Below are 18,905 nucleotides of genomic sequence, written 5' to 3'. Positions count from 1 at the left end.
CAGGCACACAGTTGAGATGACTGGAAAGTGAGGACAACGCGTGCATGCTCGGCAGACTCACTTCAAAGCAGTTGAGCAGCACGTGCTGGGACATGAGCGGCAGGAGAGTTCTGAAGAAGGAGAGAGCGGCGGCGATACGCTGCTGCTCCTTGATTGTCAACACACCACCGGTGCTATAACGCACCTGTAGACACACACATATATATAGACACAGGACATTTCTCGGGACTATCATCAGTAAAACATCGTCACATGGTTAGAATCACTAAACAACTAGTTATATATGTAGCTAGAAGATGGTCACGAGAAAACGTTCTGGAATTTTTTCATTTTAATATTATTGTTTTATGCATGGTTATGAGTGCACAATTAGTTTTATTCCTTGCTATTTTACGGCTGTTGTCTCCTCGTCAGTTATAGACACAGGATGTTTTATTTTTTACACACACACATGCGCGCACACATGCGCACACGCACACACGCACACACACACACACACACACACACACACACACACACACTCGCACGCGCACGCACGCGCACGCACGCACACATACACATACACAGCACAGTGTCAGGGCCTACACTGGACCACTGACCATGTCGAGCAGTCGTTTGATATAATCATCCAGCAGCAACGGCTCGCCAAACAGAATGACAATGTTCACCAGACACTGCACGGCCGACAGGGCATAGCGGTTGCTATAGCGACCGGACGTTGCCACGTCGGCAGTGAGCGGGAAGCATTGGTAGAGTTGGCTCATTAGCGCGTGGCATACATGATTTGTGGCCAGCATTGGACCCAGTAACTGCGAGAGCCAGAGAAGGGCATCCGCACAGAGCTGTACAAACGGCGACTTGACCACCACGGGCAGATCGGAAGCAGGTGACTGCTCGTCCGAGCTCGTGTTCCTCGTGTCGACGTCGGTTCCTCCCGCGTCCGCTGTCTCGGGCTTCTTGACCAACGGTACAGTGACGATGTTGATCAAGATTGGAACAAAGTGGTCCAGGAACGGCATAAGACCAAAGCGATTCACGACCTGTACCACATGCAACATAACACACAAGTATACAGGTATACACACACAAACAAACAAACAAACAAACAAACACACACACACACACAAACAAACACACACGTAAAACACTAGCCCTCACACACACATACCCCCCCTAAACATGTCAGTAGTACGCAGCATGTAATTCTAATGTCATATACGGACAGGTGTAAATATGAGGATGTGAAGGTTATAGTTATATATATAGGGATATTTAATGGCACCAAATGATATAATTCCAATATCATCACAACCTAGATAAACATGCACATAATGACCATGAATGACACACACCAGCCATCATACACATACGCGGCCATGCACCTCCCTCCCCCCCCCCCCCCCCCCTCTCCTAAAAGGGGGACCAGATACGCCCCTGCTGCGCCATACCTGGTTGAGAAAGCTCGTGTTGAGCAGGAGAGCAAGACTGCGCTCCACATCGGCGGCCTGCGGGTGCAGCATCAGCTCAAACAGGCTGAAGAGCGGCTTGAGGAAGAAGCGCGAGGTCTGCGCGGGGCCAAGTCGCCGTGCCAGAATGTCGAACAGGCGGAACATGGCCTCGGCGGCCACCTTGGCCGAGTGATGAGCGCCGGAGAAGAGTGGCATGAGGTGTGGCAGGAGCAGCGTGGTGAACGCCTCCGCATCCAGAATGGGCAGCAGCTGAGGCAGGTGCTGCGATACCATGTTGATCAGCTGCGAGCGCGGCGACGCGTGTCGGCCGCTCGCACTCGCGGCGGCATCATCGGCACCCTCATCGTCCACGCTGCTCGGTGACCATCCTACCTGCATGGTCATCATGAGATTGTCAGTAGCGGACAGCACCGGACTGGCCATGCCGCCGCTGGGCGAGTGACAACCACCCGGCTGCGCTTTCCACTGCTTCAGCAGGCGCAGGAAGGCGTACAGGCGGTGGAAGTACGCCGGGAACTGGAAGAACGAGAAGAGCGGCGAGAGCTGCGGGCCGGGCGCGTGAGCCAGCACTGTGCCGTGGTGCAAGTCGGGCACGTAGGCCACGTCCACCTGCCTCAGTCCCAGCAACGCCGTCACCGCGTGACGAATGCAACTAAAGTAGTGGCACACGCCGATGAGGATAGGACAACACGGCATGCGCAGAAAAGAACGCAAGTTCAAGCACGTATTAACACACACGCACACACAAGTTAAAGCATGCATACACACAGACACACGAGTTCAAGCACGCATACACACACACACACACACACACACACACACACACACAAGTTCAAGCACGCATACGCACACACAAGTTCAAGCACGCACACGCACACAGGAAAAGAGGCAGAGTTAAGGATAAGCACAGGATGAAAATGGAGCAAGCAGTTCATCCCTGTGAGAATTGACTTCACTGCGCTAAGCATGTGTGCACATAAAGGTTAGTGAGCTTCTACTTCAAATCACACACTGACTGTACTGCACAAGTCTAGTCCTGAAGGTGGCAGCGGTGATTGTTTTCTAATGACAACACCGTATCCGCACGCGCAAACACTCGCACCTGCACGCACACCCGCATGTACACACATGCACGCACAAGCACACATACAAATGCTCACCCCGCCACGCACACACACACACACACACACACACGCACGCACACACTCACTCACTCATGGCTGTATAGTGTTAGTTTTTCAATTTCAACTAAAAGCAAGAACATCGTCAGTCATAATGGCAGCAGCAGCGCCAGCAGCAATGGCAACAGCAACGGCAGCAGCAGCGGAAGCAGCAGTAGCAGTAACCGCACCAACGGCAACAGCAGCAGCAGCAGTAGTAGCAGTAGCCGCACCAACAGTAGCAGCAGCAGCAGTAGCACCAGCACCAGCAGCAATACCAGCAGCAGCAGCACCACCACCAGCACCAGCAACAACAGCAACAGCAGCAGCAGCAGCAGAGGCACCAAGACGTACACAGCGGCTACACCTGTACCTGGGCAAAGTGGACAGGCGTCCGTCAGCAGCACGTCGGATGATTTCAATCTTCCTCTCCAGGCTGGCCTCGCCCAGTAGCATGGCACGCATGCCAGGGATCAGCATTTGCACGGCTACGCACGCCAGACTCTGCATGTCATGACGTGCTCTCTCCACAAACGAGGACGGCTCAGCGACAACAGGTAACGGTACCTCCGCCTGCATTCAGGGAGGGAGGGGGGGGGGGGGGGGGGAGAGAACAAAAAACTCACACCCTGAACATCATAGCACTGTAAACAATCAGGTTGGTGATGTATGCACTTTACGTGAGGGGTATCCCCGGCCAGGAAATGCGGTACCAAAACACTACAAAAATCAGAGGACGGGGGGGGGGGGGGGGGGGTTAATACAGAATAGCAGGTAGTATTCCCTAGGCTAATAAGTTTGTTTCCCCTGCCTAGCTTCTATTGTTGAGATGGCTTTCCCTGATGAGCGTCTCATGAAAATTGATTAGGAAAATTTGCAACAGCATATTCACTATATTCCCTTTTTTCAATGTCCGCCTCACAAAATATTGCTCATCGCTGTTGTCTCCTCGTCGCTTATTCGTCGGTATAGCAGGAAGCATAAGTGTATACAAGAGACAGCAGCATTCAATGCATCATGGATGCATTGCAACAGAATATGTACACAGTAAACAGCATAATTGGTGTTCCCCACGCTTGCCGAGTATGCAACTACACACTCGTTGTGTTTCCATCATGGCAAAATAGCATACTAAACTCCAGTCTTTTCCACAAGGTACATGCATTGTTAAACTAAAATATCAAACCGTCTCCCGCCCCCCTTCTGGCCTTCACTTGATTTTTTCGATGCATTTGCAATCAAGCCCTGCCTTGCTCTCTATACCACCGAGTACCTTACGGGAAACGTGAAGAATGATTGTGTAGCAGCCTGCTGTAACTCATTCCCCTTTCCTCTCTTCCTCATCTCTCCTTCCACCGGAGAGCCCCTGGATAGGCTCCCCCGGCCGTTGGACAATCCTTACAGGTGTGTCGCTCGTGCATAGTCAGCATAGTCCCGTCACCACACCAGCAAATGACCTAGTCCTACGTACTAGCTACTCAAAATAGGCAAAATGTCGGCTATGAGTTTGCAGATGTTACATGGTCACCACTGATACATAGTCACCACACCACATATGTGCTGGCTACGCCCTACCTTAAATAAAAAAAATCACTCAAACAATCCGTTTCCTTACTTCTGTACTGGAAGTAAGCGGCCATCGTCGCCGCTTGTTCTCCTGTTTGTCCAGCGCTGCATTCGAGTGTGCCTGGTCACCACCGCCAGGCGTCTGGCATTCCGTCAGAAACACGTGCAGGCTGTCCACGGACTCCAGCATCTCGAGTGGCTGGAACGACTCCGGTAGGACGATGGGCTTGGTGAGACACTCAGGCTGTCCGCCTTCCTTCGTAGGTTTCGCTGCAAACAGACCAAGCGGCCTGCTGGCGGCGGCCGGAATCGACGTTGACTGGGCAAAGAAAGCGGGCTTTTCCGGTCGACTGCTTTTCTGCAGATCCTCGCTGATCATTGGTTGTGCAGTGGCTAGAGAGGTAGGGTCTGCTGCCATGTCCTTAACCGCTGCCGCCACACCAACAGCACCCGGTGGCTGCAGTGCACTGTCCCCCACATCAGCCTTCGCCATGGCTCCTGCCGGCACCGATGTTACTGCCGCTGGTGCCGCTGCTACCTGTTTGTCGTCTTTCTTGGGTGGCGGCGGCTTGCTGCGCGACTTCAGCTCAAAGACCTGCGTTGACGGGTACTCCACCTCAAACTGGACAGAGTCCTCCTTGCTGCCATCGCAATCGCTCATATCTACCATCACCGCGCTGCTCACCGAAGAAGACACGGCAGAGAAGGATGCACCGGCAGAAGTGGCCGCGGCATCGTTCACAACCGAAGACGGCCACGGCCCGGTAGACTCGATGGCCGACACACCGACCGCCTCCACCTCAGAAGCCGCTCCACCGGCCGCAACCGCGGCGTTGAAATCGAGCCGCGGCATTGTGAGTATTGACGTCGACGAGGAAGCCCGCTGAACAGAGTCGAGCTCTTGACGAGTGCCAGATGCTGCCATGCCTGCGCCGGTCAAGTCTGCTTCCGGTGGCGAATGCGATAGTGCGGATATGACGCCCCACGGTGAGCGACTCTTAGAAGGCGAGTCCATTAACTGCATTGTGGATGACGAGTGTATGGCATATTTCGTACCGGGGATCGGTGTGCCCGGCACTGCACCACTGTCGTCAGTGAACAAGACCGAGGCATCCGGCACGCTGTCGGTCGACGCCACGGTGGCCATTCGCCGTTGTGGGTGCGGGCGTCGGAACAGCTGTGTCACGCCGTGGTTCATCGGCTTGTCGTGCGTCTGCACCAGCTGCAGGCACACGTTCTTGCTCTTCTCGGCGTGCCGGCCCGACAGCTGATAGCCAAACGTCAGGTCGATCCAGTGGTGCAGGTACTGCGATACCCGGTCGGACTCCAGCATGCCGCGGTGCCACTCGACAAACTCGTCGGCGCTCGGCGTCCACGCCGGCAAGTCCAGGTCGGGCAGGTCGTCGTGGATGCTGCGAAAGACGGACGCGTCGGTGTACAGCTCTGGTATGCACTCGTCGGGCGTCCAGAGCATCATGCGGTGCATGCTGGTAGGGTACTCGTGCGGCACCCACTTGGAGCGAACGTAGCGGCAGAGCAGAGAGCGTGGCATGCGCCGTGCCAGGTATACGTAGTAGGTAATGTCAGAGAGGATATCGGATACGTGGTGCGGTGGTAGTGATGACACCGACGCCGCTGACATGCTGCTACCCAGCGGGGGCAGCTGCGCCTTGAACGTGAAATCCAGCTGGTCGTCGCCCTTGTTCAATCGGAACTTGGACTGTTTCAGATCTCTCCAGCCGCCGTCCTGTTCGGTGAAATCCACCACCCACGGCAGAACCGGATGCTGATTGGGATTGCCTTTGCAACGACCAGCGAACTTGTTCAGCGCCATCAAGTAGTCAAAGTTGCTCAGGTGCCCGTCGACCCATTCCTGCAGCAGCTGAGAAAGGCAAGCGGACGACGACGATGTAGGCGACCCGAGAATCCGACTCGCCAACGGAGACCCAACATCATCCCGGCGGTGGGGTTGAGCTATCGGTGTTGCAGCATCGGCACCGGGCATGATGACGGCAGAGGAGGACGATGCAGTGGAGCGGTGGAAACGCATGCCGAAGCGTAAGAGGTAGAGCTGCACCCACAGGTCGGAGTCGACGAGCACGCTCTCCGCGTCCAGGCTGCCGTGCGTTACACCAGCCATGTGACACTCGGCCATGACCTGCAGCAGCTGGTAGAGGATGAACATGGGGCGCGACGTCGACGCGGTCAGAAACGCCGGACTGTACGCCACGGCCTGGCGCAGCGAGGCCGGCGGCGAAGCATGCAGAACGTAGAACGCCGTCTTCGACTCCAGCGCACCGAGCACGGGCAAGAGACCCGGGTGACATGCGTAGGCTTCTGTGTGCGCCGGCGTGAACCTGGGCAAGTGGCCGTGCTCCAGATTATGCAGCTTAACACCGCCGTAGAGCTGGTCGAGTACTTGCTGCACAAACGACTAGTACGGCGGGGGGGGGGGGGGGGATGGAGCAGAACGGAAAGGCATGCGCATAGACACCCATGCACGCACACGTGTGCACACACACACACACACACACACACACACACACACACACACACACACATACACACACACACAAGCACAAAGACTATTACATCAGAGGAAACAGAGCAAACGTATATGCACGCATACATGCACACAGACACGCACACACAAGCGTGCACGCACACACGCACACAAAGCTAGCTGGAAGCAGGCACATGTCATGCATGACCGTTATACGTTGAAGTACAAGTACAAGCGCATGACCCTTGACAACCTTTCCTACGAAATTATGGCCGAAGTCGCTTCCACTATTTCGCACTGGAATCCAGTCCACCAACCTCTACTCCCAGTCAACGCGGTCGTAGCCAGGGGAGAAGGGTTTGCTCCCCACACTGGAGCTCGCGCTTTTCCGCCGACTTGACTAGACCCTAGACACCCTTTCCTAGGAAATGTCGCCAAAGTCGCTACCACTATTTCATACTGGAGTTAAGTCCACAAGTTCCGGAGGGAAAGCAGTAGGAAAGGACGCCTTCAATCGCTCGAAATTTATTTCACAAAAACGACAAATCACAAAGCCTTGTTCGGTCTGATCATCAATGTTGGCTTTCCTCTGTTCATTAACGCTTGGCCTTGTTCAAGGATTCGAATTACATGTACATACACGACATCACCATTACATCACCATGACATCACCATGACGTTCCACTCACCGTCGTCACGGTGGTAGCCAGGGGTGACGGCTGCGTCATGACTTCGCCGTTGGTGGCCATCAGACCGGTGGTGATGGCCGCCTGGCAGTGCTGCACGTGCGCCGCCAGCCAGCTTAGGCCCTCGGCGTAGTGCGCCTGCTCCGTACCACCACCACCACCACCACCGCCGCCACCACCACCACCACCACCACCACCACCACCGCCGCTCTCCGACATCACCACCACACTGCTGGTGAGCTGCGGATTGCACGGCGGCACCAGGACTCTAGCCGCCGCCACTGGTGCTCGTCCAACATCATGGCCGGCTTCTCCACTGAAAGGCGACATACAGACACACACACACACACACACACACACACACACACACACACACACACACACACACACACACACCATTATAGCAATAGTAACGAAGACGAAATTCACACTCAAACCGTTGTCCTGATCAGAGTAATAATTCGGACGACAACCGGTGAACTCCAGTCAAAGTTTACAAGTAATCTGCTCACCAAGCTTCACTGTCCTTGTTCTCTTTTCTCTTTCTGGTTTCTGCCCCCCCCCCCCATCCGTGATTTCAAAGACTCCCTACTGTATACAACCACTCATAGTACCCCTTAACTGTTCATCTCTTGCCCAGCTTCTGCTCCTTGTCCACTAACTTCGTCACATCATATATCCAACAACAGTGTACTAAGAGTAAAGAGCAGTACGAGGCATGTGGCCTCTAATTTCCTAATACAGGTCTGCTCTCGATAGACATGTAACAACTCTCACTTGTACATAAACCACGCTAGTACGTAAAAAAAATCTAATCCCGCGCCGAAACAGCATCACTCCCATACAAATTTTGTTCTACACAACATAATCCTACATAGCATAAACCTCGACATAACACACGCTGCGGCGCGGTCCCCAACATGCGCACTCTCGATACAACGTAAATTCGGTGCACGGTACGATCAAGCGTTATAGCTGTAGCTAGGCAGTTAAGGCCAGTTTAGTCCTACATAACGTAAACCTCGGCATAATGCACTCAACGGCGAGGTCGCCGACGTGCGCACTCTCCATACAAAGTAGATTCACGTGCGTGGTACAATCAAGCTGTAGCCGCCGTTAGCCAGTTTGGTCCTATTGTGCATATATTCTGCGGCTATGATGGTATCTGATGTCGATGATGGTACAGTGTGTATATGTTTGCACGGTTAAACCCGCCTTGTAATACCCTTCATTTTGAGGTACATCTTGTATTTTACACACGGTTTTCTACATAACATAACTCTCGATATAACATAATTTTTGCGTGGTCCCAGAGATTACGTTATAAGAGTAGACCTGTACAGTGCATTAGGTTTTTTTCTTTTTTCTTTTTTTTCTTTTTCATCGCCAAGCTCACATGCGCTCCTCCCGTAACAGCATCTTTCTCTTCTTTTCTTTCCTTACCTGTGCTCTCTGGTCTTTTCTTCTGCTCCCCTGGCGCACACATACAACAGTGATACCGATACCAGCATGGCCGGCAGAGTTTGGTACGCCCCACCCACTCCACCATCTCCCTTGGAAGCTGCTTGTCATGCGCTGAAAGGCCATCGTTGGTCTCTTCAGTGTACTTTGCAGATAGTGTACTAGTATTAGGTAGAACAAATGGGAGGCAATGAATTCAGCGCTCAACCCACTGGCTCAACTTTTCAGTCCTACACCAACCACCACACATCCGATTTTACACGCATCGTGGAAATTGTCCAATGCGAACCAAAGTTACGTCCGATTCAAGGTTCAGATTTGTGTGAGCGGGTATACATCTAGATTAGGGAGGTTCAGTCCCACGTAATCCGTGTGTACTTTACGTGTGTGTACCACGTGATACTTAGTGACCCACGTACAGACGTTTTCTGATCCACGACATACCGTGTATGGAGGCTCACCCACGTTCCGCCAGAACGTGGGTGAAAATCAGAATAAAGCGCATTGTGCGAGCTGTGAGGGTGCTCAGCTGAAGAAGTTTCCGAAGCACAAAATCAAAATATTCGATGAGCTTCTAAGCTTCGTCTTTGACCAGGTTTGGGCCTTTCGCTTCATGCTTTTGTTTGTTCCGTGCGACTAAACACAACATTGCAAACGTGGGTCCATTGCAGGAACTTTAGGTGTATCACCCACGTTCCCGTATCCGTTACGTGGGACTAACCCTCCCTATTTTATCGCTCCCCTCCCCCACTCACCCTGCCCAAAAGGCTCTTATAATGAACCATAACAAACCACAGGGAAAATCACACCAAACCAGCGGTAAATCACACCAAACCAGGGGTAATCACACAAAACCAGGGTAAATCACACCAAACCAGGGGTAAATCACACCAAACCAGGGGTAAATCACACCAAACCAGGGGTAAATCACACCAAACCAGGGGTAAATCACACCAAACCAGGGGTAAATCACACCAAACCGGGGGCATACATGTACATCACAAAACTCAGAGATGGTCTTGCAACACTAGTATTTCATTTATCTACCACACCAATTTTCCACGGTACCTGTTTGGCTTGACGATGACTCTGATGGCCACGCGTTGCCAACCAGTGATGAGCGCTTCATGCTCGTGCACGGCCGCTTGTAGCCATGGCGTTGATGTCTGGTCGCCGTCGTACACCGGTGTGGAGACCAGGCCCAGTGAAGAAACACCGGCCAGCCAACGCTGCTCAACCTGGAGTGAACACACAGACGGATATGCACACACACACGCACAAATGCGTGCGCGCGCACACACACACACACACACACACACACACACACACACACATATATATACACACACACACATATATATACACATACACATACATACGTCCATACATACATATACACACACTTTACTCACTTACTTACATACACACACTTATTTGATCAAAACGGGTAAGTAGCAGCATTCGGCCTTGTCCAGATTCTTATCAACCACCACACCACACCGCTGCGCTCTCCGGCCGACCTCAACCCACCACACCACACCGCTGCGCTTTCCGGCCGACCTCAACACGTTGCCACAGCACACCATCAGCAAAACGACACTTCAGTTGGTACTCTGCTCCTTCAGACAGCAGCAGAGTACCAACTGAAGTGTCGTTTTGCTGGCAACGTGTTGAGGTCGGCCGGAAAGCGCAGCTGTGTGGTGTGGTGGTTGATAAGAATCCACACACTTATTTACTCACTTTAAAGGGGAAGTTCACCCTAAAATCAAAATTTCGCAGTTTGTAGATTTCGAGGCGCTGAATTCGATGATGAAGGTACCATCGCCGTGTGATACGCCGTTCTGGAGATTTTTGTGTTTGAAATTTACCATGACGTCATGCGGCCGGCGCACACCCCCTCCACACCCTGTGACGTCAAAGAGATACAGGTTCCCGGCCTGCTTGCTTGTCAGTGAGCGAGAAAGAGTGGCGTTCGTGGAGTTTCTTTCTTGTGACCTGAACAGCTTCAGCCACGATGCCAGTTTGCTGTGCTGTCGGCTGCTCTAACCAGTCTGGCAAGCCCCCTGGGACCACGGTGCATCGTATTTCGCGGAATAAAGCTCTCCGAGCGGAAGGGGTTGCAGCGATTCACCACGAGAATTTGCCACCTAAGTCTGAGGAGAGTTCTGTAATTCGCTCGCCACATTTTGAGGAGGATGCCTTCCAGAGGAACTTGCAGGGAGAGCTTTTGGGCGAAACGTGGCGCCGAAAACATCTGGATTTGCCTCTGAATCCGACTTTCCAGACACGGACACGGCATGGAAGTACCATGGTCAGAGCTCCTTGCATCGACGAGGGATAAAGTCGCACAGCGAGTCTGGTGATACTGATGTCGAAGGAGAGAAGGAGTTCATGGGGAAAGTTGGGCTAGAATTGTTTCGTTCCGTGGACAGCGATCCGAGCCGTGTATGGAACATGGACGAGACTGGTTTGTTCCGGCGTGCCCTGCCGAATCGCACTTCGGCAAAAGAGGACGAAAAAGTGAAGGGCAGTAAGACCCAGAAGGATCGTGTCACGTTCGCCACCTGCGTTTGCATGGATGGCAGTGTCCTTCCAGTGCATGGCATAGGCACTTCCCGTTTGCCCCGTCACCGTGCTGTAGCTGCTGCGAACACCACCCCTGCCACTGCGTTAGGGGGACGATGGACCAGGAACAACAAAGGCTGGATGAACAGCGAAGTGTTCTGCGAATGGCTTCTAGATGTAAATCGCCACTTCACGCGTGAGGGGAAGAAGATCGTTCTGTTGGTCGACAACTGTCCTGCCCACAAGTGCGACGCTGTGAAGGACAGGTTGGACTTCGTGTCGTTGGTATTCCTCCCTCCCAATACCACGCCCACCATACAGCCATGTGGCGCTGGGGTCATCAAAGCCTTCAAGAGTTGTTACAGGAAGCAGATGCTGTGCAAGGTGTCATCCTTCATCGATAATCCTGCTCTGCCTGTCTTGGACACCAACACCATTAAAAAAAAAAAAAAAAAAAAAACATCAATATGCTGCACTGCTTGCAGTTTGCAAGATCAGCCTGGGAGTCAGTGACGAAGGAGACGATTGTACACTGCTGGCGGCATGGAGGATTCTGCGCTGGCGACAACCCTTCGGCTACTCCAGTTGCCGATGCAGCCGCTGCCATGGATGTGCCACTGGATGAAGACCTCACTGAGCTGGAGAGTCTGGACAACCAAAGTGTCCCTGCTACTGGATGAAGACCTCACTGAGCTGGAGAGTCTGGCCGACCAAAGTGCCCCCCCCCCCCCCCCCCCCACCCGTGGATGTGCCACTGGATGAAGACCTCACTGAGCTGGAGAGTCTGGACGACCAAAGTGCCCCCACCACTGGATGAAGACCTCACTGAGCTGGAGAGTCTGGACGACCAAAGTGCCCCGCCACTGGATGAAGACCTCACTGAGCTGGAGAGTCTGGATGGCCAAAGTGCCCCCGCTACTGGATGAAGACCTCACTGAGCTGGAGAGTCTGGACGACCAAAGTGCCCCGCCACTGGATGAAGACCTCACTGAGCTGGAGAGTCTGGACGACAAAAGTGCCCCCGCCACTGGATGAAGACCTCACTGAGCTGGAGAGTCTGGACGACCAAAGTGCCCCTGCCACTGGATGAAGACCTCACTGAGCTGGAGAGTAGGGGCGCGTTTGGTTGGTACGAACTAGAACAGGATTCACCAGAACAGCGCGTTTGGTTGGGACTGCACCTGTTCTGGGTCGGCCAGAACATGTTCTGCTTGCTCCGGCCTCGAGGCCGGAGCAGACCGAGCAGTTTCACTTTTTCACAGTGAAACCTGGCGGGAACATCGATTTTGTTCCCAAATGATCACGTGCATACGCTTTTGGGTTGGACTCGTCGTACCGTACAAAGTGACCATGGTGATCCATACACATTTTGAAGAATGCACCAAGTTTGGCACATTTTTCCACAAAAATGTGCTCTGTTTCTGGAGTAGCGTTTGGTTGGCATGAGGCTGCTCCATGTGCACCAGCTGTTCGATCCTGTTCTAGATCGTACCAACCAAACGCACCCTAAGTTTACATTGGACGAGGTCGACTTTGATTGCGTCGTCTGTACGTGACCAACACTGGAGGTGTGCACTACAGCCACTGTATACCCTAGGCTACATACAGCGCTGGAAACTGAAATCCGACCCCCTGAGCGGTGCGCTCACATCGCAAAGGCCCAACACGGGATTGTAAGACAACGAAATAAGAGACCGCTAGAATTATGTGAACGCACCGCTCAGTGGTCGGTTTTCAGTTGGCAGCGGTGTACAATGTATCCTCTGTGTGTGTGTGTGTGTGTGTGTGTGTGTGTGTGTGTGTGTGTGTGTGTGTGTGTGTGTGTGTGTGTGTGTGTGTGTGTGTGTGTGTGTGTGTGTGTGTGTGTGTGTGTGTGTGTGTGTGTGAACCAGGGTGACGTGTGTGTGTGTGTATGTGTGTGTATGTGTGTGTGTGTGTGTGTGTGTGTGTGTGTGTGTGCGTGTGTGTGTGGGTGTGTGAAACAGGGTGACGGCGGCGATAGTACGGTGAACGGCGATATACATTGGTTCGAAAAATGAATGCCACTTCAATTCGCCTTCCACCACCTTCCATATTTCACTATGTCCTACATCTCATTGCATATTATATTATCTGTCTATCAAGTCTTGTGATTCACTACAGCATTGTCTTTCTAAAAACAAAGTCCACTTTTAAATATGGCTAAATTAATTATTATCATGTGACCCTGATGTTGTTTGAAGCAGGGAGTAGTACAATAGTCAATACCTATTTTTATTTTTTTATTTTTTTTCAGGCTATTGTACTACTCCCTGGTATGAAGGTGAACAGTACAGTACTACAGTACCACACGTACTCAGTGCAATGAATTCAATGAATTGAACTGAACGACCTGTACAACTCCCTTACCAGGCACAGCACGGTGTTCTCCTTCTCGTTGCATTCCCCGACACAACCAACGCCTAAGCGCAGCTCGTCGCTGAGCAGATCAATCAACTGTTCTTTGCTTGCGGTTTGCCCCATGATGGTTGTTGTCGAACGCTGTCGTCGTCGTCGTCATCATCATCACCTCGCCAGAATCGAGACAACGCGCAAGGACACGAAAACACGGGACTGCAAATGCAAACTACCATGAGCAATATGGAGCATACACCATCTCAGCCTGCAATGGCCATTGTTCCACAAACTCATAACTATCCTCTCGCAAACGCAAAATGCAAAGTCTGGTTTTGAATTATTAAAATTTTCAAAATGTTTTTGATTGCTTGTTCACAATCATGCAAACCTACGTCACTATGCCGAGTTCGAAATGACGTAATGCAAATAGCACGTGCTAGCTGTCACATGTGCTAGTATATTTGACAGTGATGGAGAGATTTATTTTTTGAAAAACGTAAAAATGTTTGGCACCTATGAAATCAGGGGATGGCCCACGCGTGCACGCCTGGTAAAAAAAAAAAAAAAAAAAAAAAAGAGTACATAACCCCCGCGTCCCCCGGGGGTTATGACTTATGTACGAGTACTCTTGAGATGCTGGAAAGGCTTCCTGTCTTTTTTTGGGTTTTTTTTTTTTTTAAATGCCTCTTGTACGGGCAAAACATAAAAATTAATAAAGACAATCAATGATTAGATCGAGCGCACGCGGTGCACCGGTACGGTACGCGGTGATGATCATGTACAATGTCATTAAAGGGGAAGTATACCCTAAAATCAAATTTTCACCAGTTGTAGTCTTCTGGGTGCTGAGTCGAATGGTCTTGGTCCGAGGAAGCTGCGACGCTCCCTTCCTACTTGAATCCCAATCGAACTCGCGCACTTCCACCGAAACTGGGTGACTGCGCCCTACTAGATGGGGATTTGTATGCAAAATGTCACTAAAAGCGCCATTTCGTTCTTATAAAAGCACGGATGACCGCGATTGGCCCATATGTTGTAGTCTTTTGGACGCTGAGTCGACTGGTTTTGGTCCGAAAAGGCTGCGATGCAGCGTTCCTCCTTTATTCCCAATCGAACATGGTTGAACAAGCGGTCACGTGCTCCTGCGTACACCAGTCAGCTGGTCACCGTGCCTGCAGGGTACAACTTACTAGCCTGTTTGACCTTTTTTGGGTGCAGTCCTGTCACTCGAGTTGAACTCGAGTTGAACCTTGGTGTGAAAGTTGTCACCTGCTGGCGCGGTGACCAGGTGATTTGGGCACCCAGGAGCACGTGACCGCTTGTTCAACCATGTTCGATTGGGAATAAAGGAGGAACGCTGCATCGCAGCCTTTTCGGACCAAAACCAGTCGACTCAGCGTCCAAAAGACTACAACATATGGGCCAATCGCGGTCATCCGTGCTTTTATAAGAACGAAATGGCGCTTTTAGTGACATTTTGCATACAAATCCCCATCTAGTAGGGCGCAGTCACCCAGTTTCGGTGGAAGTGCGCGAGTTCGATTGGGATTCAAGTAGGAAGGGAGCGTCGCAGCTTCCTCGGACCAAGACCATTCGACTCAGCACCCAGAAGACTACAACTGGTGAAAATTTGATTTTAGGGTATACTTCCCCTTTAATGACACTTGACAGATAATCAAGCTTAGATTCTTGCTTCAGCAACAACAAGCGCTGCCGAGTCTGAGGCCATGCGCCATTGGCATTGCTGGTAAGAATGCCTTGCGTGCACCACGCAAGCACATCAGCGCTGAACGGACCAGTGCAAAGCCAATCTGGCAGCGGATGGCAGCTAGGGTGATGCTGTATGGCTCCCCAGTCTTGGCAGCGAGGAGAGAGGCGATGCGTTTGTAGAGCGAAGCACCATGCTTTCCCATGCCTCCGGTGGTAGAGAAGATGGCGGGGACAAAGCTGGAATGCTCCACCTCCCTCAGGCGCTGCTCATACGCACGACGCTTAGCCTTTTCATGACGGACATACATGTAGGTAGCAGCAAGTGAGTTGGAACGGTTGGAAGACGCATGGGGTTGAATACCCGTACATCAATGTAGGTGCGTTCGAACTGAAGCCTTTCCATACTGGTAGTACCAAGAGTACATAACCCGGGGTTATGATTCCCTGTAACAAGACGGCAACGTCTGTAGGGCCTTCCCTATCAAAAATTCTACTACTACTACTACTACTACTACTACTACTACTACTACTACTACTACTACTACTACTACTACTTATGAAGTTAGTTATGTACTCTAAAAGATCTTGGTAGTACCAAGAGTACATATTTATGTACTCTTGGTAGTACGAGTACGCTCGTACTCGATGTTCCAGTTTTGTGGCACGAGAATTACCGCTGAGTGTACCGCTATACACGTGGTTGACACTTTGTCGATACGCTGTTGATACTTTTTTGACACGTGACCCCGTCAGCGGTCTGCTTTGTGCCGATGTCGCGTACGAGAAAGCCATCGCGCGACGACTTTCCCGTACGCGAAATACTGTAAAAGCAGAAATTTTCGGTGGTGTTTTATTTTCGGTAACTTCGGTGCCGACAATTTTTACCGAAAATAAAACGCACCGAAATTTTCGGTACAACCGATACTCATGTACATGTAGTACTAGTACGCCTACCCGGAGAACGGGTTTTACCGAAAATTTCCCGCTACCGAACCGCCGATTTTGGCGAATACTTACCGAAAATATTACACCACCGAAATTTTCTGCTTTTTAGGGGCCGTCCAAGGTTACCAATAATATTTTCAAAACGAAATGTTTTCGTTTGTGGGTGGGTGGGTTTGATGGAGTTTCGTTTTGAAAATAATCATTGAATGCTTTTAGTAGTCTAGATACAGTGCAACGAGTGTTAGTTTCCAAGATCTTTACAAGACTGGCGAACACTAAATGTCATGAAGAAAGTGAAGAGAAAGGAGGTTTATATAGGAAAGAGATTGTGATAGAAGACTGTGCAATGTAGTTTGTTGTTTTGTTAGATATCTGACGTGTGCTGTTTGGAAGAAGTGTTTGGATGCAAACAGAACTTACAAGAGATGAGTAAAGACTACTTTTCTACAATAGCGTTGTAGGCGAGGAGTGCGTAACATCAAAAGATGTCGTAATGTGTATTGGAACTATGCTAGCCAAACATTACGTAATTATTATGGTAGCGAAGTACGTGTAGTAGGTATTACAATGTGTGCGAGAGTATGGTGAATCAGTGTTTGTGATGATGAGGAAAATATGACGTGTACATGCAAACAAATGATGATGTCATGATGCGAGAACGTCAGAGACGCTACAGAGCTCCCCTCCTAGTGAATGAGTAATGAGCGATAACTAGCGCGATAAAGTGAGAGCAAGCAAATGGGATAAGCGAGAGAGTGTCAGAAATAGGCGGGAAATCTGACTTGACGACCAGCTCGTGTTTGGCGTGGCGGAGGCACGTCGAATGCGAGCGATGGCGTCGGCTTGGTCGGATGGCAATGGTCGACAGACTGGTTGTCATGGAATGCGGGTTTGAGTCGGTCGATGGATACTGTGTCGGAGCGGCCGTTGAGGTCGAGGCGGAAGTACTTATCATGACGTTCCAGGACTCGGTGTGGACCAGTGTAAGGACGGTGGAGGGGCGTTCGTGTTGCATCTGTGCGAATGAAGACATGAGAGCATGTCGAGAGGTCAGCTGGAATGAACGGATGCTGGGTGGGTGGCTTGCGGGGTTGTGTAGGGCGGAGCTCGGACATGGCTTGTTTGAGGCGGCTGACATAGGACGTCGGATCCGGAAATGGCTCAGGCTCGTCAGTGAGGAAATCACTTGGCAGGCGGAGGTGGCAACCGTAGACCATTTCTGCAACTGAGCAGTTGAGGTCAGCCTTCAGGGAGGAGCGAATGCCGAGCAGGACTAGTGGCAGATGTTCCGTCCAGCGCTGTGGATTGTCGGAAGCTCGGAGTGCAGCTTTCAGTTGTCTGTGAAAGCGCTCTACCATGCCGTTGGCAGCAGGGTGGTAAGCCGTTGTACGAATGCGAGATGTGCCAAGTAGTGACATGAGCGATGACCACAGGGATGACTCAAATTGGGCACCTCGGTCGGTTGTGAGCACAGTGGGAACACCAAATCGGGCGACCCAGGTGGCAACAAACTGGCGAGCGACGGTTTCGGCTGTAATGTCGGGAATAGGTACTGCTTCGGGCCAGCGAGTAAAGCGATCTACCATCGTCAAGAGGTAGCGAGACTCACTAGAAGATGGAAGCGGGCCTACGATGTCGACATGGACATGGGAGAAACGGGCATCAGGTTGCTTGAATGCACTCACGGGAGATGTGGTGTGGCGCTGAACTTTAGACTGCTGACAAGCGTGGCAGGAACGACACCACTCACTAATATCCTTGTTCATCGCGGGCCAGACGTAGCGAGCTGTAATCAGGTGCCTGGTAGCGCGGGTACCGGGGTGGGAGAGGCCGTGAAGCGAATTGAAAACAGCACGGCGCAGCTTGGCAGGTACATACGGGCGGGCAGACGCAGTAGAGGTGTCACAGATGAGCGAGTGATCAGTCATGGGCAGAGCTATAGATTGCCAGCATAGCGAAGTGGATGGATCCTTACCAGGACTGGGCAAGTCTGGATCATCTTGTTGAGCGGCGGCAAAGGAAGCTGTGTCAATGGCAGTGATGGCAGAGACGGGCTCATCGGGTAGGTGGCATCGTGACAGTGCATCAGCGGCAGCATTCTGAGAACCCTTGACATGACGAATATCTGTCGTGAACTCAGCAATGTACGACAAATGGCGCTGTTGACGCGGGCTGTGGGTCTGTGAACGGCTGTGGATGGCATGTGTCAGAGGCTTGTGATCGGTGCACACATGGAAGACACGCCCTTCCAGGAAGTGTCGGAAATGCTTAATGGCTAGGTAAATAGCGAGGAGCTCTCGACAGAAGGTGCTGTAGCGTGTCTCAGCAGGCTTTAACTTGCGTGAAAAGAAGGCAACAGGATAACACTCACCATCTAGCTCTTGTTGGAGGACGGCACCAACAGCAATGTCTGAAGCGTCGACCATCAAGCTGTAGGCGGCATCCGGGCGAGGATGGTGAAGTG

The 18,905-nt window shown here is 51.7% G+C and overlaps 1 protein-coding gene across 1 annotated transcript in view; it reads right to left on the bottom strand.

Moving 5' to 3' along the window:
* LOC135827019 (WD repeat-containing protein 81-like) overlaps positions 1 to 14,106 on the bottom strand; it is a 31,933-nt gene extending 17,827 nt beyond the window's left edge. The window contains exons 1-8 of the mRNA XM_065339797.1: positions 13,799 to 14,106; positions 9,914 to 10,083; positions 7,388 to 7,700; positions 4,245 to 6,629; positions 3,003 to 3,202; positions 1,449 to 2,121; positions 600 to 1,040; positions 62 to 184 (exon numbers count right to left, since the gene is read on the bottom strand). Coding sequence (XP_065195869.1) covers positions 62 to 184; positions 600 to 1,040; positions 1,449 to 2,121; positions 3,003 to 3,202; positions 4,245 to 6,629; positions 7,388 to 7,700; positions 9,914 to 10,083; positions 13,799 to 13,912 — 4,419 coding nt within the window. The 5' untranslated portion in view covers positions 13,913 to 14,106. The remainder of the gene's footprint in view (positions 1 to 61; positions 185 to 599; positions 1,041 to 1,448; positions 2,122 to 3,002; positions 3,203 to 4,244; positions 6,630 to 7,387; positions 7,701 to 9,913; positions 10,084 to 13,798) is intronic.
* Positions 14,107 to 18,905: the final 4,799 nt, after the last annotated feature.

Source organism: Sycon ciliatum, chromosome 1, assembly GCF_964019385.1.
Source record: "Sycon ciliatum chromosome 1, ocSycCili1.1, whole genome shotgun sequence".
NCBI lineage: Eukaryota > Metazoa > Porifera > Calcarea > Leucosolenida > Sycettidae > Sycon > Sycon ciliatum.
The sequence above is the reverse complement of the archived record's forward strand: the minus strand, read 5'-3'. Positions and strand labels throughout refer to the sequence as shown.